This window comes from Mytilus edulis, chromosome 11 (assembly GCF_963676685.1).
Source record: "Mytilus edulis chromosome 11, xbMytEdul2.2, whole genome shotgun sequence".
Taxonomy (NCBI): domain Eukaryota; kingdom Metazoa; phylum Mollusca; class Bivalvia; order Mytilida; family Mytilidae; genus Mytilus; species Mytilus edulis.
Window position 1 is genome coordinate 61,059,994 of NC_092354.1, and position 24,231 is coordinate 61,084,224.

A 24,231-nucleotide genomic window follows, 5' to 3' on the forward strand; every position below is an offset into this window, starting at 1 on the left:
TCTCCATAACTTAACATGAGCAGGATAATATCAATCACTGAGGATATGTGTAAATCCTAAAATCGATTTTTATTGTTGACGACAAACTATAAATTGTTCACTGTGTATTTATTAAATCGCATCTGACACGAGAAATGACACCACATAAACCTTATATCAATAATGTATTACGCAATTATTTTGATTGCCAACCCAAATTATCACATTTTTTTTAATAATCATTCAGGCACAAAGTCATGTCCAGCTTTGAAAAGTTACTCACGACATACCCCATCCCCCGGTATATTAAACAACAGTGAATACAATATCATAACCTTAATAATGAAAACAAATAATTATAAATTGACAATTCAAGTTTCTTAAAGCCTCGGTCACACCTTACCGGATAGTTCGATAATGTCCGTCAGACGTCTGTTCTTATCCGTTAGTCGTCCGTCCATATCCGTTACATGTCCGTTAAGCGTACGTTTAATCTGTCGACGTCCGTTCTGTCCGGTGGAAAATTTTGAGCATGTTCAAAACTTTGAACGAACGTCCAACGGATAAAATGTCCGTTGTACGTCCGTTAGGCGTCCGTTTTGTACGGTACTCGCCCGTTTCGTTTCCGTTTTGTTTCTGTTACGTATCCGTTATACATCCGTTGGAGGTCTGACATATAAATTTCCCAACGGACTTCTACCGGACGTTTAACGGATGATTAACGGATCTGAAACGGATAAATGCCAATTGAACATTTTGCGTCAGAAATGCCAATCATTGGTTTGTCAGATTTCTTAAGGTTCATGAATTCTTATTATTCATAATCGATCTTAGAGTAAGGGCACGTCGTCACAATCAAGCAGCTCTAATTCAGACCATACACTGCCATTTTGCGGCATTATGAAGAACAAATTAAACCAAAACCTGTGACGTAGAAACATTTTGAATAGTTATGCGATTTACATGTATTATTATTGTCGCCTTTAATTTTTCCGTATATCTTGTTCATCCGTTTTATCCGGTACGCTTCCGTTAGGTGTAAGTTTTATGCAGTACTCGTTCGTTGGATGTACGTTCGACATCCGTTCTGTCCGATACGTTTCCGTTGCTCGTACGTTGCATATACGGTGTGTGTTCGTTATGTATTTGTTACACGTCCGTTTTATTCGGTCAGTACATCAACGGACTCCCAACGGATAACAATTTTGTCAACGGACATCTTTTATTTTCATCCGTTAGGCGTCCGTTCGTGCTCTCCGGTAAGGTGTGACCGACGCTTTAGATATTTCAATAAAACAATTTTTACTAAACATTAAATAATGAATGTATCGACTTTTTTTAATTTCCCTACAAAAGTGTAATTTAAAGGGATATTACAAATATTCAAAGGTTAGAACTAGTTCACCCATAACAAGACGAACGGTAGCAAATACGTTATCGACTGTTAATGTGACCGATAAAAGCTGCATGACATTAGATAACGTATGATGAATTTAATATCCTTGAAACTTTGTTTGGATAAGGTCAATATAAATGTACATAAAAACAAATGTACTTACAGGGTTTTCAGCTTTTTACAATCTTCAAATGTTTTTTCCTCGATTTCCGTTATCTGATTGACGTGGAGGTGGCTTACATTAAAAGAAAATGTTCAATGATAACGCCGATAAATTACACATTTCACTATACATTTAAAAATGTGATGGAATAGGGGCATTAAGGCCTGGTTTTGACCCAAAAAATAAAGTGTTTGATAACTATTTCAAATTGGCATACAATGTTTAGAAATGAATAGGGTCAAGACATAGATATAATTGAAAAACAGCAAGATGTTTATCTGATGACGTCACAATCACGTCATGTCATGCACTGTTTTCACAAAAACGATGAAAAATACAGCATGTATGCAGTTTTCTATTTCTATTTCCATCGTGAAAACATCAAAATAATGTAATAGAAGCTTTGTTATAACTATTGACATACTCACACCAAATATAAAATTGTTTCTTGGGTGGGCACATGTTTTCAATTTAACATATACTTAAAATCTGATGAAAAACGAAGAAAATCACAAAATTTAAGAACATCTTCAAATAAAGTCATGATTTGTTGCCATGGTAACTTGTTTAATGACAATTTTTTTTTTTAACACCTTGTACCCTAGTCAAGTTTTCAGTAATTTGAGAATATGTGCATATATGATAGCTTTTAATTTGTTGGACCAAATGAGGGCCGTATTGCCCCTACTCAATCAAAAGTTCTGGAATATTGGTTTCACAGATGACAACGGATATGTTCAATTACAATGTAAAATGCTACAAAACAAAAATTCAGAGTCTACAATTTTAAAAACTTGCTCAAAATTAGTAATATAAGTATACCATTCCGATATTCTATCGATGTGCCAGTCCTATGTGCACCTAGTCATGATTAGTTTTATAAAAAGTAAGGCATTATACGATATGCTGCATTCGTTATCTATGTAACGTCAGGCATTATACGATTTACCGCAATTGTCCACAGAGCTATACATTTTAAACTGTGAGTATTTGTATTTACAGATGGTTAGATCATTTAGGACTCGCAATAATGGGAACTGGTATTAGTTAAGGAATAATAAACGGACAGTTGTTAACATTAAGACCAAATAAAGTAAGTTGTACACATGTGTTTGTTCTGAAGTGGCATATGTGCCAATATTTAAAGATATTAAATGCCTATTAAAGTTTGAGCATTCTATTGGTAACAAACTGATGAAGATTTTCCAAATTTATGTATGTAAAGTAAATAAACTTATCATAGATACCAGAATTAGATTTTGTATTTACGCCAGACGCGCGTTGCGTATACAACAGACTGATCAGTGATGCTCGATTCCAAAACAAGTTAAAAAGGCCAAATGACAAAGTTGACTCTCATTCCTACTATGAACTCAAATTCTAATATTAAGAGTTACTGAAAGTGTGCCCTCATGTAAAGGTTAATTTGACGTTCATATATGTAGAACTTGTGTACCCAAAGTTTACTATTATATTAAATGAAAAGCAAAATACAATGAATAACTTACAGTCCTTCCAACAACGGGACTGCCTTACAAATCTGAACAGCAATGTCTTGTATGTGGTTGTAAGCGAGGTGTCTTTAAAAAAATAAATAAACAAGTTCCGTAAAGCAGTATAAAAAATATGTATGTTTCGTGTTCTGTACAACCAATCCAAGTCAATATATATGTTAAATTTACTTCTGGAGGTATTCTAATATACTGCAGAAAATTATTATAAAGTTATTGTGTTCATGTTGTTGTTGACAATTTAACATATTGTATATTCGTAACATATTTTGTATTCACCTCTGTTTTTTCAGTTTGTGTTTGACGATAATAACACTTATACGACAAGCGAACTATACAATTTGGTAGGAATGACTTAATATGTACATATATATTCAAATTATATGTAAAACATGTATAAATTCTAAATTTTTTATGGCACGTCCGTTCCTGGAAATTTAAAAACAATATGATAAATAGATCAAATAAATGTATCGCTAAAACACTAAAACACATAACAACAGACTTTTATTGTTGATATTACTTTTTCGCTGATTTGACAAGATCCATGTTATTGTTTAGATTTGTCAATTTGTAAACTAAATACACAATTGTATTTACAATCATATGCAGATCTTATCTAGAACATTAAAAAAAACTATACAAAGTAGAGATCTCTGAATAGTAAATGCACGTCTGTTTCAGCTAATTCGAGATTATCACTACCTATCATATAATTATATAGGCACACTTTTCCTCTAATGGCAATCATTTCTATAAAGAATCAATTTACGATTTCGTTCATTTTTTTATATTTGTAGATCTTGTCTTATCGTTCAAAGATTCTCACTTTTTTTTTCACAAACATAATATGTTGGTTAAATCGTTTTTATCTGTGCTTTTAAATTCTCCGTAGACGAGGCATCCGATTTAACGACCTCATTTTGAACGAGCTCAGACAGGCAGACTATTTCACAACTTAAGCAATGATTTACTGGTGTTCCAGAAATTTCGTATATGACAAGTAACATGTGATATAAGTTATACTTTCAATGAGACATCAAGCAAACGACACAAAACAACAAATTCATGTAAATGCAACATTCAGTCTTATATTATAGACGGATGTATAGATAATATGACTATTAAAAGTCGGTTTTACATTTTTTTACCATCAAATATAAGCAAACAACCATTACGCATTATGTATGTTTGTAAAATGTCAATCTGTTAATATTTGTCTCTTTGAAATCACAAATTGGAAAATAAGGATTAATAAAACCAGTGTTTGAAAAAAAGAAGAGTTAATAAAACCAGTATTGAAAGAAAAAAAAACCACTTATATATGCGTAATCAATTTTAAAAAGTAATAACATAATAAATATAACCTAACTTACAGAAGACGCAAGTTTGTCGTGTTGATAAAAGTGTAACTCACTAATGACCGTATCTTGTTGTGATACAAATACCTAAAAAGATAAAACAAACAGGCATACCTGTAACAAGATGCATGCTATAAACATTATGATAACCAAAAGCAACAGATGTTGGAATCTTCTAGTCAAAAGACAAGTAAAAAGTAATATACACAAAAGTACAGATAATATTTTCTTTATATATGTTTAATGACTGTCTATGAGACAACTATCCACAAGAGACCAAAATGACACAGACCTTGACAAATATAGGTCACCGTACGGCCTTCGACAACGAGAATAGCCCATACCGCTTAGTCAGCTATAAAAGGTCGATATGACAATGTAAAGCAATTTAAACGAGAAAACCAACGGCCTTATTTGTATAAAAGAATTGACGACAATCAAATATGTAACACATAAACAAACGACAACCACTGAATTACAGGCATCGTAAATAAAAGGTTGTTAACATTACGAAATATCAAAAGAATAATTAAAGTAAATTGATGGCCTATAACAACGAGTTAAATTTTGTATTTACAAGATTTATCATGATTCATCATGCATCAACACATTGCTAACTGAATTTTGATATATTCTAAGGAATATCGTATATCAACATTGCGTTGTTGTTTCTTCAGGAACAAATAAAAAGTGGCCATCATAATATTGAGAATGGAAAGGGAATGATTTTCAAATGTATTATTCTTCAAATAGTTCGTTGGTATAAATCGAAAAAGATAATAAACAGGTTCTGACAAGTATCGAAGGTTTTGAAAATTTACAAAAACGAATGGTTCTGTGTTGATATTTTGTTGCTGTACATATATCTTAAAAGAGATGGTTTCATACGTAGAATACATGTTCATTATTAAAATAAGCTGAAATGTGTGACATGAAATCAACGTTATATCAACGAATACTTTTAGTATTGTTATGTTTTTAGAGTTTTAACTCATAGCTTTACTCGTTGATTTCGGTTATTGTTTTTGTACGATATGCAGATTGTTGGCGTCCATGATATAACTGCTTGAGATTTTGTCGAGCCATGATCTATATTGTCACATTTGAAATTTATATGGATTTCTTGTGATGAAATCTTGCGTCAATTTACATTGGAATAAATAAAACATAACTCACAAATATCCAAGACTTGGAAAATTCATAAAAGTGGATGCTTTGATCGTAGATATATTATTGTCATGAAGATATCTGTAAAGCGAAAAATAAATAAGTCAATTTTATCAGTCATTGGAACAAAAAGAATAATACATTGCAATAACGTATTTTTATGCATAGTATGGTACTAACAGATCAATCTTCATATTGTTGAAAACTAATACTTATATACAAAAGTTAAGGTACTTTCAAATTGTTTTTTTTTAATAAAAACCAAACTTACACATACATATACACGGACACAGATTAATGAAAGTTCTTGAAATACAACAAGGAAAGAGGACAGAGAAAAGGATACGCGTCTCCTACCATATTAAATCACTCACAAGATACTACTCTGGTACAAATCAATGTATAATGTATGTCAACTATTAAAATGATAAAGGTAGTTACGAGGTATACAAAAACATATCAGAATTATCTTATGCTTTGCCAAAATGACGATTTTACTATACTCTTTAAAAAAAAGTATGGGTACTGCGCTTTTTGTCAAGGTCATTTAAATTTGCCAAAATCTGCCTATATTGTTCAAGAAAAAATACTTTTTTGTTTGTCGATAAAAAGAAATCTAGGAGACATAATTTAGAAATTAGATATCAAGATCGAGGAAAGGGCAGTGGTCATTGTTAGTATAAGTTTTATTTAAAGTATATTCAACAGGACAAATTTCTTTAGTATACATACTGAAATTGTCATTATTGAGAGCCAATATATCATCCAAATATCTAAAAGTATTATCAAATTTTTATATCAAATGTAGTTTCGATGGGTCTTCGCTAATTTTAGTCATACATTGTATCGCAAAACAATACAACAACAGGTCCGTAATAAGTGGTGCGCAGTTAGTCCACATTGGAATTCCAATAACTTGATGATATACGGAATCTTAAAAGCGAACACAAATGTTATCAAGTAAAAATTTAAGCGCATATATAGTATCAAAGCATGTCCAATTGACATAGGTCTTTTGCTTATTGCTACCAAAAAAATACCTAAAAGAGTTCGAACATATGTACTCTCATTCTGACTTTTTAAAAGGCCAGTTAACTAGGGATGTGATATTTTTCTTGATAAGAAGACGAGTCAAAGTGGTATATAGGGTAGACAAATCAAAACTTTGAACAGATTCAAAATAACCAACGTATGCATGCAGTGTTTGCTTTTTTAATCAGTCTGTTGATTGAGATTAAAAAAAATTAATATATCAAGTACTCACAAAATACGCAGATTAGGAAGATCCATAAAAGTAAACGGTTCTATTACAGATATTTCATTGTATTCTAGATGTCTGAAAATAGAAGATTGCATATTAAATATGTGAAATATGAAATAACAATATAACACTATAAACTGTTGCAATAATATATTTATAAATAATCTAAGCATTTTCTAAAGATAAAAAGATACAAAGTAACTTGAATAACATAAATATCAAGTTGACGTAAATGGCACCATGCATCTAACCTATGATCATGTCATCACCAGCCCAGTAGTCAACACTTCGGTGTTGACATGAATATCAATAATGTGGTCATTTTAATCAATTTCCTGTTACTAAACTTTGAATTTTTCGAAAAACTAAGGATTTTCTGATCCCAGGCATAGATTACCTTCGCCGTATTTGGCACAACTTTTTGGAACTTTGATTCCTCAATGCTCTTCAACTTTTTACTTGTTTGGCTTTATAAATATTTTGATATGAGCGTCACTGATGAGTCTTATGTAGACGAACGCGCGTCTGGCGTACTAAATTATAATCCTGGTATCTTTGATAACTATCTACACAGTCTAGACGACAGCACATCATATGCAAACAAAATACGTGAGCATCATGCTATTGTGTACAATAAAGGACGCAAATACTTGATTTTTCAATAAGCATTGAATCAGTCAGACTGAAATGAACATTTTTGAACTTTTCGTATTGTTTGATTTGTAGTTTATAAACATTGATACATTAGAAAAATGTTTAATTTTAGTGATGTCAATAATTAGGAATCGAGATAAAAAAAGTAAACAAATGGAAATTAAATATAGCACTTTTTTGTTATTATATTGAATACATACATCTCACCTATGTGACCTACTGAATAAGAGATATTTCCGGGGATAGAAACAGTTCACCACACAATTCAATAAACATAAAAGCGGGACGAAAGATAGAAGAGGGACATTCAAACTCATAGATCGAAAATAACTGATAACACCATGTCAATAAAAGTAAAAGACAAACAGACAAATGAGAGTACACACAACAAAACATAGAACAATAATGACTAAGTAACACGGTAAAACTGGGGGTTATCTCAGCTGCCCAGAGTTTCTGCTCTATATGATAGTACACACCCGATAATAAATCTTATTCAATAGGTCACATCGAATATTCGAGCCCTTAATTGCATGCAATAGCGTAGTGCTCGCGTGTATTTTTTGTCACTTTCAATGATTTTTTTAGATTTAGATCTTAAATTGACTACATACACTGGTTAGTAAAAGAGGGCTTCCAAAAAAATCGTTGTGAGATTTATTCGACCAGTTAATTAGATTTGGACTCTTAAAAATTCTAAATATCTACTAGATCACAATTTCTGCAATTTCCAAGCAACAACACGACCTTTGATTATTCTACTCTGTGCACAGTTCAATTGACAGATCAACTGCTTTTTCTCATTAAACAAAGCTTGTATATTAGAAATTGAATCGTACACATAACATGCATGTATGAGTTTCTTGTTTTGAGAAACGATGATTATTTGTTATGCAGAGCCATCATGATTCTATTAGAAAATGCACTGAAAATGATATAATCAAAATGCTTGACTTTTTAATCGACAATGTATGTGTTGAATGTAAGTATTGATATTTATACAGACAGTCGGTATTGTAAATTATGCAACTATTCTGTTCGACTTGGTTGTATACTCGTCCGAAGTAGAAATGATTCAGAACATTTTAAATTTATATTTGGAATTTCAACCAAAGATGAAGAACTGGATCTTCCGTCACTGTATTGGATACCTAAACTACATAAATGTCCTTACAAACAACGGTATATATTGCTAGGTCTTCCAAGTGCTCCACGAAACCTCTTTCTAAATTATTAACATCTATTTTATCAGCAACAAAAGACGGGCTTCAAAGTTATTGTGAAACTGCCTATTCTAGAGGTGGCGTGAATCAGATGTGGATACTTAAAAATTCCAAAGATCTTTTAGAGTATATACAATCTAACTCTCTTTCATCATGTAACAGTATTAAAACATTTGACTTTTCTACTCTTTACACAAGTATTCCACATTCCAAACTAAAAGACAAATTAAAAGAGTTGGTATTGCTTTGCTTCATAAAAAAGAATGGCCAACGTAGATACAAGTATCTTGTCTTAGGGAGGAATAAATCCTACTCTGTAAAGGACCTCTCTGATTCTAATAAAAAATTCTTTGAAACTGATATAATCAAGATGCTTGATTTCTTGATTGATAACATATTTATTACGTTCGGAGGACGTGTTTTTCAACAGACTGTCTGCATTCCAATGGGAACAAACTGTGCCCCTCTACTTGCCGACTTATTTCTTTATTATTATGAGGCTGACATCATGCAGGAACTTCTTAGGAAGAAAGATAAGAAGTTAGCACTATCCTTTAACTCTACTTTCCGCTATATAGATGATGTTCTTTCACTAAATAATTCAAAATTTGGTGACTATGTGGAACGCATCTATCCCTTTGAACTAGAGATAAAGGATACTACAGATACAGTTAAGTCGGCTTCATATCTTGACTTACATCTAGAAATTGACAATGAGAGTCGATTGAAAACAAAACTTTACGACAAAAGAGATGATTTCAGTTTTCCAATTGTGAACTTTCCATTTCTAAGTAGCAACATTCCAGCAGCACCTACATACGGGGTATATATCTCACAATTGATACGATATTCCCGTGCTTGCATTTCCTATCATGATTTTTTTTATAGAGGGTTGCTGCTCACAAGGAAGAGTTCCAAAATATTGAAGTTGAAATCATCCCTTCGTAAATTTTACGGACGCCATCACGAGTTGGTTGACCGTTATGGAATAACCGTTTCACAAATGATATCGGATATGTTCCTTACGTCGTAACTACAATCCTCTTTCCTTTCATGAATGTGACCTACCGAATAAGACTGTTTACCGGATATGTTATCACATAAGCAACACAACGGGTGCCACATGTGGAGCAGGATTTGCTTACCCTTCCGGAGCACCTGAGATCACCCTTAGTTTTTGGTGGGGTTTGTATTCTTTAGTTTTCTATGTTGTGTCATGTGTACTATTGTTTGTCTTTTTGTCTTTTTCATAGTTAGCCATGGCGTTGTCAGTTTGTTTTAGATTGATGAGTTTGACTGTCCCTTTGGTATCTTTCGTCCCTCTTTTAAAAGACGCACAGAAAAAGCACCTTGCAAAATTCTTTAATTGTTCTTGTATTTCATTCATCCAAGTGAAATTGTAATTAAGGATACTACGAATATCAGAAAGAAAACTTCATGCCTTGACCTTTTTCTCAATATTGACACAGAGGGAAGAAAAAATCTCTGACAAACGGGATGATTTCAAATTCCTCAAAATCAACGTTCTATTTCTAAGCAATTACATATCTCTTTATGTATTTTTAAGACAACATATCTCTGCTCCGTAAAGTGTTTACATATCTCATTCGATACATTATGTTCGTGTATGTTTTCACTAAAACGACTCCGTCAATATTATGAACAATATCACGAGTTGGTTGATCTATACGATGTGTCTGTGTATAAATTGACCAACGACATATTTACCACGTATTGGATGGTGTATTAACATCTACATGTTTGTCGTCGGTCTGTTAATTACCGAGCGTGAAATATTCCGTAGTATAACCGTTTTGTCGAGTGTGAGATTGTATTGCCATCCGACTTGTCTCAGTATGTATACATCCAACATTCGTTTAGTTAGGGATGTTACTTAACATGTTAAGTATGTCCAATTAAACATGGTCTTATGTCTGATTGTTTGTTGCTTGAATTCTCTATTGTTTCCACATTGCACGTATGTTTTTTTGTCATTTTTACTTGGATAAAGTAAGTTTTTGATGTGCTGTACTATTGTTTTATGGAAAATGTCTAAAGTTGTTCTACGCTTTACACGTTAAAATGTACTTTTATAATATTTGTTGAACGTTTCTCTGTGCTGATAGTGTTTATGAGTGTATTTGTTCTGTATTCCTGTCACTTTTTCTTTTCCTTATGATAATTGTTTAACATTGTCGTATAAGTGGGAGGTCTGGCTAGCAATACAGCATGATTCACCACTCGCTTTTCTTAAAATGTCCTGTGTCAAATCAGGAAGATATCAGTTGTTATCAACTAATGTATTGTTATGTATGCTGACATTTTACTAAAAATGCCCAAAAGCTTGGTTTCCATAGATTGCGAGTGCTTTTTAAGGTCAATCGTTTTATTTTTTCCTAACTTTTACCAAAAATTCCGGAAACATGTGCCGTCTATCAAAAACACATTTTAAATATTTTAAATTTGACTTCACTATGTGACTGTACATATCACATAGACGCCGGTATATACATTAAAATTGTTTTTTTATGGAAATATGCTACTTAGTTGTGCTTAATGATTTATCTTAATGTGATGTAATTGTGCAGCACGATTTGTATACGACCGGGCAAACCAGAAAATACAGACACTTTTGAATAACACATTAAACAGCCGTGTGGTGCATTAAATTCCTTTACTAAGATGTATACGAGATCAAATGGTACTCTCAGGGATTACTAATAACCATTACTTGTATTGACCTAGTTCTATTACAAGAGCACGTATACTGTCATAATAAAACCATCGGACTTTAACAGTGCACAAGTCATGGTGTTTAATTAGCGTTACCGAAAAGAAATATATTTACTGACATGTGTTCGTCCAAAGCTCTTTTATGAATTAACCTTTATTAAGAAAGCTCAAACCTTATTTTTTTTTAATTTATTTATAAACTTAAAGAAACAATAGGAGATAGTTCTCAAAAATGCTCTCAAGAGAGCAACAAAAGATACCAGAGGGACAGTCAAACTCAAGAATCGAAAATAAACTGACATCGCCATGGCTAAAAATGAAAAAGACAAACAGACAAACACTAGTACACATGCCACAACATAGAACACTAAAGAATAGAGAACACAAACCCCACCAAAAACTAGGGATGATCTCAGGTTCTCCGGAAGGGTAAGCAGATTCTGCTCTTCATGTGGCACCCGTCGTATTGCTTATGTGATTATCGAATAATGCTAAAATCGTAATTAAAATAGATATATGAGTTAATTGTAGAGTAATAAAATAAGTTAAACAAAGCGAAACATACAAATAAACGTCGTGACTCACAGATAAAACAAGTTTGTCATATTAGCAAACGTATTGCTTTCTATGGACCTTATCTTGTTGTATTGTAGATCTCTGCAATATAAAAATGTCTGTATAGTACATGGCAGGGTCACAGGTCAAAATATTTGTTTGACATACAATAGTTTCACTTACAGTTGATATTTGCTTTGCGTCTGCAAAACATGAATGACCTTGACTTAACTTCAAAACCGATATTACAAGATGTTTAGTAGATAATGACTATCAATTTCAACGGAATAAACCGTTTTTTAAGGATAACATGACAATTAAACATAATGTGTTGTTCATTGATATCATATGTACAAACATAATGTTGCTTACTTAAATATATTAGTATGCAAGATCTGAACAGATTGTTTTGACATTTTTTTAACAATATCATAGATTTTCTAAGATATTTTCGATGAAATTTCAATTATTTGATTTAAAAATTTGTAAAATGAAATATTGTTTTATTCCTTTGAAATACTATAACGGAGTTATGTACAGTAAATGGAATTAAATTTGCTGAAATATACCATGTTATAAGTAGATATGCGTTTGATTACTATAACAGCTTAGTTCTTTGATTCCATTAAGACACTAACATTTATCTGTTTTTTGTCGTATCTGTTTCAAGTAATAACTACTATATAACAATCAGGTAAAACAGTGTATCATACTCTGAGCGTAATGATTCACATAAACATTAAAAGAAAAGTATCGTCATCAAATAAAAACGATTAATTGCACTAAATTAACATTCGTTAACATCTGACGCTTTACAGCAATATATGTTTTTCAAAATGTTGTTCAACAATTTGAATTAAATTGTGTTAGAAAAAATATACGGTCTTTCAGTTTCTTATGTTCTTGTAGTCCGCTTGATGATAAACTGTGACTATCGATACCTCACTAAACTTGTCTGATGATTGAATGAATATATTATTCAGTCATTCGATAAGTACTTATCATGTCGATTATTGGTTATTAATGAAACGTTTTCAGTGTTTCCAGTTTGAAGTCGTTTTAGCCAATCGATTAGTGTAGATGTGTTATATATGAAATTAAAACCAAGCATCATGAGTTGCCTAAATATATTTCAGTTGAGCTTTGATTGATAATTGTCTCCTTTAACAATAATGCCATATCTCCTATTCAGAAGGTTTTATATGATCGTAATGTTATGGGAGAAATTGCATTGTGTCGTTCAAAATTGTTCCATACTTGTATTGTTTCACTATACTCCTTCGAATATTTCAAATGCGATTTCAAACTGATTATTTAACATGTTTACTTACATTCTATATAGCTGTTCGCAGTCTACAAATGTGTTCACAGGAACTTTAGTAATCAAATTGTTGTTGATGTAGCTTATATAAATGGAAAATAATTCATTTTAAAAAATCGACAATCGAACAATTTTGTAGACAAGAAAGTAATTGATGATTCATATGTCTATTTATAAAATTTGTTCAATAAAATAATACTTAGGATTTAAGACATTCCAAAATATTCTTTCCAGAAGTAACAGAGTCATTATAACAGATTTCATATTATCATATTTATTAAAACATAAGTTATTCAAATGTGAAGAACCTTTATTTTAAAGATGGGCATGTCAGTACTGGATATAAAAAAGAAGATATGGTAGGATTGCCAATGAGACAACTGTCCACAAGAGACCAAAATGACACATACGTTATCAACTATAGGTACGGCCTTCAACAATGAGCAAAGCTACTAGTATATGTATACGTTAAACAGCATGACCACAAAGTAATACAACCGTAATGTTATGTTTTGGAACGTAGGTATACGCTTTGTCAATTTGATGTAATCATTATACCCTCCATCGATGATGAAACACTTATATACTAGAAAAAAGTAAAATCACAAAAAAACTGAACTTAGAGGAAGATCAATTGGGAAAGTCCATAATCACATGGCAAAATCAAATAACAAAACGCATCAAAAACGAATGGACAAGAACTGTCATATTCCTGACTTGGTACAGGCATTTTCAAATGTAGAAAATGGTGGATTAAACCTGGTTCTATAGCGCTAACCCTCTCACTTTAATGACAGTCTCATCAATTTCCGATATTTTTACATTGATAGGTTAAATAAACAGACACAATAAATAAAATAGTCAAAATATGGGCATATTTTTTTCTTCTGACATTCATTGCCTATTTTGTGGGGAACTTTTGATTCGAAAATATATAAAACATTTGAAAATATAAAATCTGGTAATCTTAAATATACAGCCCAAACACAATGTTTCTTGATTATTTTGAATAAAGTTTCTTATAAAAGACAAGTTATCAGTAAACGATATGTAAATGTAATATCAACAGAACATAGATCAAACAATAAGTAATGTAAATAGTTCATTTCATGAAATAGAGCTTTAAACAGATGTGTCAAAATTTGAATCTAACTCAGAATTAAAAAAAATAACTCAATGATACAGGTATTAACATTAATAGATACATCGATTTATAGATGTGTTCAAACTGTAATTTAAAAGTTTTTAATGAATATGTGTGTTGTTGTTTACATGAACAGATTTGAAAACTGAATAACTAAATATCATACAAGTAATATACATTACACACGTACTTAATACATGTGGTACCAAACTAATTGTATGTACATACATAGTGTGTAACTGTGGCATCTCTTTACAAAACTGAATATCAATTTCTGTTATGTTGTTAAACCCGAGTTCTCTAGAAAAAAAATCATCAAGTTGCAATATTATTCAAGCATATTTCTGTTGGAGCTGTCATTCTAGTAACTGTTAGCAGTCTTTAATTATGTATGTATCATAGTCAGTTTCCTTAGTTTCTTTTGTTATCTTTTCTAACATCGGACTCGAACTTTTTTTTAAATTAGTATCTTGATGAATAATACAGTTTGTGTCTCAATTATTCATTGGTCAGAGGTATAGGGGGCGGTTGAGATCTAACAAAACGTGTTGAAGCCACTTCATTTTTGCGCTTGTGGCCTCTGGCGTTTTTTAGTATTTAATGTCTTATAATTTTAGTTTATTGATATATTTTAGAGTTAAATGTGACGTCTATTTCACTGAAATAGTACACATTTTTAGTTATGCACCAGATGAAGACCACTTCCGGGTATAGTATTTACTCGCTGCATTAAAGACCCATGTTTGACCGTCGGCTGATTTTTTTTATCTTCTGGCGGGTTGTTGTCTCTTTGACTTATTCACCCTTTCCATTCGCAATTTTATGTTTATGGTAACAACATTTTTTCTATCTTTGACTTTGACTTTGTTTTTGTTATTTGGTTTACGCCGTCGATGCGTTCAAAAATCTTGAGAGTCAATGTTAGAACAAAAGTTACCAAATATTTTATTATTATTGTGCAAGATATATGAGCAACAAATCTTAAGTACATATTTACATAATTCAAACAATATATATATATATATATACTTACAGAAAATACGTATTGTTAGTAAGTGGGGGAATGCGTTCCAAATATTTAGAGCTACAGTTAATTTTAGAGCCTGATGAATCATCAACACAAGAGCAAGTCGACGGACATATTCCTTTTACTACTCCAATACTGACCACAGCAAAAAGGAAGAGAACACAAATGTCTGTGCTCATTATATCCATTTTACAGCGCTGAAACTAGAAAATCCGCAACATGAACACATTTACATAATATTATGCATGTTTCACATTTATTCAAAAACACATTTTTTCGCAAACGTAGACCAGGTTCTAAACATATTATTGTATAGGTTTCAGTTCTTATAAAGTTGAAATGTCCGTCTGGCAACTATCATGTATATCGTCTCTCTTTTATATAAATATAGACTATAACTGTTAAGTTGATACATCAAGTTAGTGTAAAAGAAGACAAATGGTAATTGTTAGCGTATAGGTCTTTAGTCTATTGTATTTGTTCTGATTATTAAGTCTTTTCTGTGGAAAGACATTTTGCTTTAGTTATGATTAATCCTTTTTCAACACAAAATGAGCTTTCATTTGACATTGATAATGGCATTTTAAACTATAACTTCAAACTCAAAATAATTATTTGATCAAACATCTAAGAATCATTTTGAAGTGACCAGGACTGAAAGTCTGTAATGGCGTACATCCACTTCATTTAAAATTAAGTTGATAGGTTTCTCATTGACAATCATACCACATAGGTAGTAGTAACGAACTTACAAATAGATGTTCTAAAGAGACCCCAATACAGAATGCATATGATTTAATGTTAAGCTTTAGCTTTTGTTTATAGATTTCATGGACATATCCACTACTGTTCATTCACTGGTATTGACCATGATTATACTGATTATAAAAAACACCTTGATAAAATATCTCGATCTTACTCTAAAAATTAGTTGATAAAACATTAAAGTATACCACCCTTCCCCATGAGCAATTGAAATAATCTACAATGCTTTACAATTTAAAATAATACCCCATCTTATACATTTATCACTTTACGATACCAAATGTTTATCATTTTATCAAGTGAAGGAACACATTATCAACCTATTACTTTGTTGTATCTTTTCAATCATACCAATATGTTCAACACTCGTAGTAAACTATTGTTTTTGTCTCATACACTCTGGTATTCTGGTAGCATTTGTTGGCTGTGTTAGCTATTCTTTTTATAATGTATATTGGTACAGCTTATTTTCTGAACGATGATAGACACATTATAAAAAAAACCATATAGAAACAATTAAATAGTACAGACATTTTATAAACCACTTTCGTTTGTTTTAATTTCATTTCTGTAATTGTGTGTTCATGTTATTGTAGTTGAACCAACTGTTTTGAAATCAAAATTTATGAAATACAGTACCAAATATATATAAGTTTGGAGCGTCCGTAGCTATATTTGTATTTCATTATCCGACATTGTGCTAGCTCTAAAAACATAAAACTTTTAACAGCATGTACGTAAGCAAACTCTTTAACATTGGAAAGCAATCTGATATTGATTATTATTTAAAACAAAAGTAAATGTGTTTTTATACTAAAACACCTGTTTTTTATGTATTACTCTTGAAATGTATAATATATGAAATAATAGTCTTTGCTATTATAAAATTATTAGTAAAATTATAGTACTGTTGTGATCAAACTATATAATCGTTAAAGATTATATTACTTCGAATCATTCAAAGATATCATTTTTCTCTATAAATTGTCCGATTCGTGTTGTTTTTATTGTAATTTCATCTTGATCATACGAAGAACAATGGTTTGATATGACACTATGTTTAACATTTGAATTATGGATAATGTAGTTTTAGAATAAATGATATAGTATCGTCTGAGAAAACCGAAATCCAGTAATCATTTTGGTGAGCGATATTATACAGGTATGACATTAAAGTGTTGATCATTGAACTAATACAACTTAAAAAATATATAACTACAAACGAGACACATTTGTTTTGTCAGAATGACACACGTTTTTTTTTCTCCATTTTATAGATATTGATGTTTACATCCATTAAAGGAACTACCTTACTATAGTTGTTTTGTTTTGCACACCGAAGAACCCGCGAAGCAGTTTATTGAAACAGGTGTGCTTATTTTGTTATTTTGTTCAGACAGACAATTGTTATAAATTTTTTAGTCTATTCTTATAATTTGATTATAATTTTAAATTCCGGTTAAGAGGAGTAAATCAGAATACAATCAGACTGTGTCAGGACTTATAGTAAATAATTTTGTTTGAAAAAAAGTGTATATATGATTAATCAGTTATGTCACTCAAATTTGGGTATACACACATGTTTTTTTAACAAGTGAAGGGAAATTACAAACTCTCATCGAAAAACATAACTTACCCTCCCACGTCCAATTGTATTCCTGTCCATCTGATGAGTTAAGAAAATTAATTCGTTTTATGTTGTACTTATTTGCCACTGTTCCACGTTAGGGGATTGGATTGAATCCCGCCAGTACGTTTGATCCGGCCAAACTATGTATGTGCCTGTCACAAGCCAGGAGCCTGTAATTCAGTAGTTGTGGTTTGTTTATGTGTTACATATTTGTTTTTCGTTCATTTTTTGTACATAAATAAGGCAGTTAGGTTTTTTTTGTTTGAATTGTTTTACATTGTCCTTTTGTGGCCTATCATAGATGACTATGCAGTATTGGCTTTGTTCATTATTGAAGATCGTACGGTGGTGACCTATAACTGTTTATTTCTGTGACATTCTTGTCTCTTGTGGAGAGTTATTTCTTGGCAATCATACCATATCTACGTTTTCAGTACGAGAAATTCCTTGATAGGAAGCATATAGAAAATTTAAATCTAATGTAAAATAAAAAGACAAATCGGAATCAACAACTGAACAAAATTTATATGTAAAGGTTATCCAATACAAATTGATATTTACATTAAAAACAAATGTAAAAAATTCGTGTCATAGGTACATACAATATCTTAAGAAATGCCAAATTGCATTAATATATGTAATCCCTACTATCACTGTATGCATTCCTAAAAACGTCAAACCTTTTAAAACAAAGTTTATCTGATCGTGAACACTGTGTCTAAACCACACCGGCAAAATTTGTTCGGACTCGATGGTATCTAACATCCGGCACAATGACGGAACATTAATAGACAGAAGAAAGCTAGGTTTCTCCTTATTTTTTAAAAATTTTTATGATATCGAAGAATATATATACATAATATACAACTATTTTCTATTGTGATATGCAATATTTTCTACAGCCGTTCTATATTAACGGAGAAATAAGTCAAAATGCATGTCAAAATGACGAATTGAGTGAACCTTGCCTCGAAATTGTTTAATTTCTCGTTAAATTGTTCACATTGTACGGAAAGAAAGGTACGGGAAGATAGATATTGACACGGAGATTGCAAATTTAGTTATTACGAGCATCTCCATAATTGTATCTCTGTGTATGGAACGAAAGAAATGGGTCATGTCAAAATGGAACTGGCCGGTTTCGTCAATGTATACAACCCTATTTCGTCAAAGATTTCAAAATGCATAACCCGGTTTGGTCAAATAAAACAAAATATAATCGCATTACATTATAATTGATTATTTAACTTCAGCGTTCAAAAGGAGTTTTGTGGGTCGTTGGAAAACAAGTTCGTTCACCGGACAACGGCTTATTATTTATATGAGTCTCAGATTCAAATAAATAATAAGCAAAACCTTGAATTTCTACTCTTATAGAACACAAATATTTTAATTTACTCTGCATTCCGAAATTTTTTAACAGCATATTGAGATTAAAGCTCTCTAAATATGCGTTTTCTATATGAGTTATGGGAAAATATGTTGAACATGTTCAAACTTGAAATTAAAGTTTACGGTCTTAAAAATCGAAACACACAATGGATATGTGATTTTCTCACACAAAAGGATGGACACCTTTATAAGTAATCTAATCATTCTATGTATGTAATCTTTTCTACAATCGTTAAAAATAAATCTTCTTAAGGATAAACGTTGATAATAAAACAACTGTATATGCATGCATAATCGACATAGAAAATGAATGTAGGATTACAACTACCATGCATTAAAATATTTTTTTTTTATCCCTTATTGTAACTATACTGCTATGTCCATATTAGTATAATAGTCTCAGATCATCGACAAAATTCAATAATAATTATTTTGTTAACATTACTAAAAAAAAACGAGTCTGTACTGTCGCCGTTGTGTTATGATGATCGTACACTGACGTTGGTCAATATATTTTGACAATATATACGGACAGACGGATTCAGTTTATTTCAAAGTGGACGTAATTCGAACAACTTTTACATACCGCCGAGCGTAGCGAGTCGAACAATATTTTGATTATTTTTTGATTTACAAAATCGTTAAATACAGGAATCAATATAGTTTTAGCAACCAAAGGTGGGGTCGGGGCGTGCAACCTATACGTCATCTAGATTCGCCACTTATCTTATAACATGTATAAAGTGTATACCGAATTAAAATATTGTAAGAAATGAGAAAACAGGGACACCCGGGAAATCGGATTATGTGAGTGAGATTATGTTTATTATAATAAATGCCGAATATCAAGTTCTTTTTATCGATTTCTATACATTTTTTTCAAATATATATAAAAGTTATACAGCAAATATTATAAGGCAGACAAATATACAAAAAATTGACTTGGCCGATATCCTAATAAAACTTATTGACTTTTAATTACGAGTTTTTTTTTCATTTCTTTGAGTTTTTACACGCCCGTCCCAATTTTGACAGGACATATTATTGTATACACCCATCTGTCCGTCCGTCCGTCCTTCCATCCGTCCGTTCCTCCATCTATCAGTCATTCGGTCCGTCCGTCTGTCCGTCAATCTATTCGTCGGTCCAGCATAAACATGTCGCACCGTAACTTCAGGACAGCTTATCTTAATAAAAAAACAACAGATTATTTAAAAATGTCTATCAACATGAAAAGTTCATACAAATTCCAAGCGACAACAACCCGACCATAGAGCAGAAAACAGCCGAAGGCCACAATGGGTCTTCAATGAAGCGAGAAACTCCCGCATCCCGTGGCGTCCTTTAGCTGGCCCCTTAATAAATATTTATACTAGTTCAGTGATAGTGGACTTCATAGTAAACTGCGAATACATGTATATTTATTATATTTAAGGGATAATTTTAACTATGATACAAGTTTTGGCACACATCGCGCATTTACTATACAGGCTCTGTCATCGGACGAGTTTTTTCGTCATTTTTTTTATTATTTGTACTTTTGTTGTACTATTTGTTGTCAGAGACAACAACACTTTGACTCAGTCCATTCCCGAATCACACGCTTGTTATTCTATGGTTGTCTTTGGTTGCTTTATACCATATGCGTTTTGAACATAAAATAGGCAGGTAGTTTTCTTGTTTGAATTGTTTTACATTTATAATTTAGGGCCCTGTTATAGCTTGCTTTCATGCAGTTTGTGTGTTTTTCTCATTGTTTAAGGCATACGCTGACCTAAACTTGATTAATTCAACATAATTTTTGTGTCTAAAAGAAAGTTTTCTCATTGTCAATGTTTATGGGATAAGTGGTTACCGTCACTTCTTCTTAATAAGACCTAGATATAAATGACGGGCATGTTTTGCAAACCAACTTTTATTCACATTGAAAAAACAAAACTGTCAGATATTGTTTTCGAAAGTTATCTTGAAGTTTCAATTGAATTTGAACTGTACAAAAAATGAATTTGAACTGTAAAAATAATGTGAAAATCATGCCTATGAAAATAAATGTGCCTACCAGAAACGGGGAGAAAGTTACAAATTTCACTGCTATGTTATGGATGCTTAAGTGTGAAAACTTTCTTTTGTGCGCAAGTAACACAGTATATATAGTACCAGAAAATCTTGCAGGACTGCATGCATGATTAATTTGTGCAGAACAGTATAGACTATAGTCGGTTTGGGACTGTTCGTCAATGATTGAATGCATAAATGTATTAATAATTGATAGTAAATATTGTAAACTAAGTGTATATATTAGTATAGTAAATTAAAATTATGGCACAATCAAAACACATCCTTTTATTTTTCATCTTTACATACTAATATTATAAACAAAGAAAATATAATAATGTTACAAAATAATTAGATACCAGTGTTTGCTATTCAGTATTTATATTCCATTTAAAATTAGTTTGAAGTTAAGTGAAATAAGGGATACGCCTTTCATTAGGAAAATGTGTATTATCATAATTAACTATGTCCAAAAGTGCCCGTTTAAAATAGATTTTAACACGCCAAGTTTACTTTACAATAAGTATATATTTAAATTCTCGAAAGACAATGTTCAGATCCGTGCCAAAGTTTCTTTTCATAAATTGTTTGTTAAAAAAAAAAAACAAAAAACCGGGTGATATATATAGACGAAACCGGGTGATTGTGTAGGAACAACATTGACGAAACCGGTTTATTTTAATTTGACATGACCCTTTTCTTTCGTTCCATACACAGAAATACAATTATTGAGATGCTCATAATAACTCAATTTGCAATCTCCGTGTCAATATCTATCTTCCCGTACCTTTCTTTCCGTACAATGTGAACAATTTAACGAGAAATTAAACAATTTCGAGGTAAGGTTCACTCAATTCGTCATTTTGACATGCATTTTAGTAGTGTAGTAATAGGGATAAGCGCAGGTGGTTAGAGTGGTTAAGAGTGGTTTTATTTGTATAAGGGTGGTTATATATACCAGCGCTTGAGATGAGCGCATCTTTCAGAGTGGTTAATAGTGGTAGCTGTTTTAGGATGGTTATTCATATCACTTCTTAGGATAAGCAAATCTGTCAAAGTGGTTAAGAGTGTATGTTTTTTTTTTTTTTTTAAGGTGCTCATTTATACCTATGCATGATATAAGCAATTTTCTTAAAGAGGCTATGAGTGGCATTTATTTGTTCTAGGGTGGTTATTTCAAACATAAACAGTATGTTCATTGCAATATCACTGCAGACATGAACAAGTAATTCCAGGATATTAGTGTATTCTAGTAGCTAGCTATTTTCATATGACAAGAAAGATAACTTTAGCTTCCAACTGAATTACCTTGATTCTACTAGTAACATAAATGATGACAATTATTAAACTGTTCAATAAATTTTATTAACATATCATACATTATATATAAAACAAGCATCAGATTTGTTTCGGTTTTTAAATAAAATATATATTGCACTTTAAAAATAAATAGTTTTAATTTTAAATTCCTGAGTTTTCAACATTATGAAATGATATTAAGAGAAAAAAAATGAGGTTGGCATGATTTGAAGTAAATTTGTAAATGAAAAATAAAAGGTATGAAACATTATGATCTACATATATATAAAACAAGCACCAGTTTTGTTTCAGATTTTAAATAAAATATATATTTTGCACTTCAATAATAAATAGTTCTAATTTTAAATCCCTGAAAATGAGGTTGACATGATTAGAATTAAATTTGAAAATAAAACATTAGAAGGGTAAACATTACAAATATCGTTGTTATAAAAATATCAAAGTTTAAGTAAGATAAATGATAATAGGAATGTTTTAATCAAATATCACCTTGAGCTAGTAAAATAATCAGGTAGCATGTGTAAAAATATCACAATCAAATGAATATTTTAAACCATTATTAACATTATGAACTACTGAGGTATCATACATATATATAAAACAAGCACCAGTTTTGTTTTGGTTTTTAAATAAAATATATATTGCACTTTAAAAATAAATAACTCTAATTTTAAATCCCTGAGTTTTCAACATTTTTATGAAACAGTTATACATAGTGAAAATGAGGTTGACATGATTAGAATTAAATTTGAAAATAAAACATTAGAAGGGTAAACATTACAAATATCGTTGTTATAAAAATATCAAAGTTTAAGTAAGATAAATGATAATAGGAATGTTTTAATCAAATATCACCTTGAGCTAGTAAAATAATCAGGTAGCATGTGTAAAAATATCACAATCAAATGAATATTTTAAACCATTATTAACATTATGAACTACTGAGGTATCATACATATATATAAAACAAGCACCAGTTTTGTTTTGGTTTTTAAATAAAATATATATTGCACTTTAAAAATAAATAACTCTAATTTTAAATCCCTGAGTTTTTAACATTTTTATGAAACAGTTATACATAGTGAAAATGAGGTTGACATGATTAGAATTAAATTTGAAAATAAAACATTAGAAGGGTAAACATTACATTTATCGTTGTTATAAAAATATCAAAGTTTAAGTAAGATAATTGATAATAGGAATGTTTTAATCAAATATCACCTTGAGCCAGTAAAATAATCAGGTAGCATGTGTAAAAATATCACAATCAAATGAATATTTTAAATATTCGTATCACAAAACAATCACAAAAAAAAAAAGAAGAAAAGAAAGGGTAACATACATTGCATAGTAGATTTCAATATATATTTTACATCTCCTTTTTAATAAAAGCATTGAGACAATATATAAACCTTCATTTCTCATCCACATGAATAAAATACTTTCATCATAGAAGCAAAAAATAATTTAATAAACATGTATATTGGATTTCAATCAACTTTTTATTGAAACGCATCAAAAAAGTATCTTCATCTCTAAACTATGTAAAAAATAAAAATAAATACATATAGCAC

At 31.0% G+C, this 24,231-nt stretch overlaps 1 protein-coding gene across 3 annotated transcripts in view; it reads right to left on the reverse strand.

Annotated features, from left to right (window-relative positions):
* The window catches only part of LOC139495958 (leucine-rich repeat-containing protein 70-like), a 73,514-nt gene that overhangs the window by 16,242 nt on the left and 33,041 nt on the right, over positions 1-24,231 (reverse strand). For all 3 annotated transcript variants that reach the window (XM_071284382.1, XM_071284383.1, XM_071284381.1), the window contains 9 exons: positions 15,502-15,698; positions 14,697-14,768; positions 13,335-13,406; positions 12,034-12,105; positions 6,842-6,913; positions 5,587-5,658; positions 4,426-4,497; positions 3,047-3,118; positions 1,539-1,610 (listed from right to left, as the gene is read on the reverse strand). In XM_071284382.1, the coding sequence (XP_071140483.1) occupies positions 1,539-1,610; positions 3,047-3,118; positions 4,426-4,497; positions 5,587-5,658; positions 6,842-6,913; positions 12,034-12,105; positions 13,335-13,406; positions 14,697-14,768; positions 15,502-15,683 (758 nt within the window). In that variant the 5' untranslated portion in view covers positions 15,684-15,698. The remainder of the gene's footprint in view (positions 1-1,538; positions 1,611-3,046; positions 3,119-4,425; positions 4,498-5,586; positions 5,659-6,841; positions 6,914-12,033; positions 12,106-13,334; positions 13,407-14,696; positions 14,769-15,501; positions 15,699-24,231) is intronic.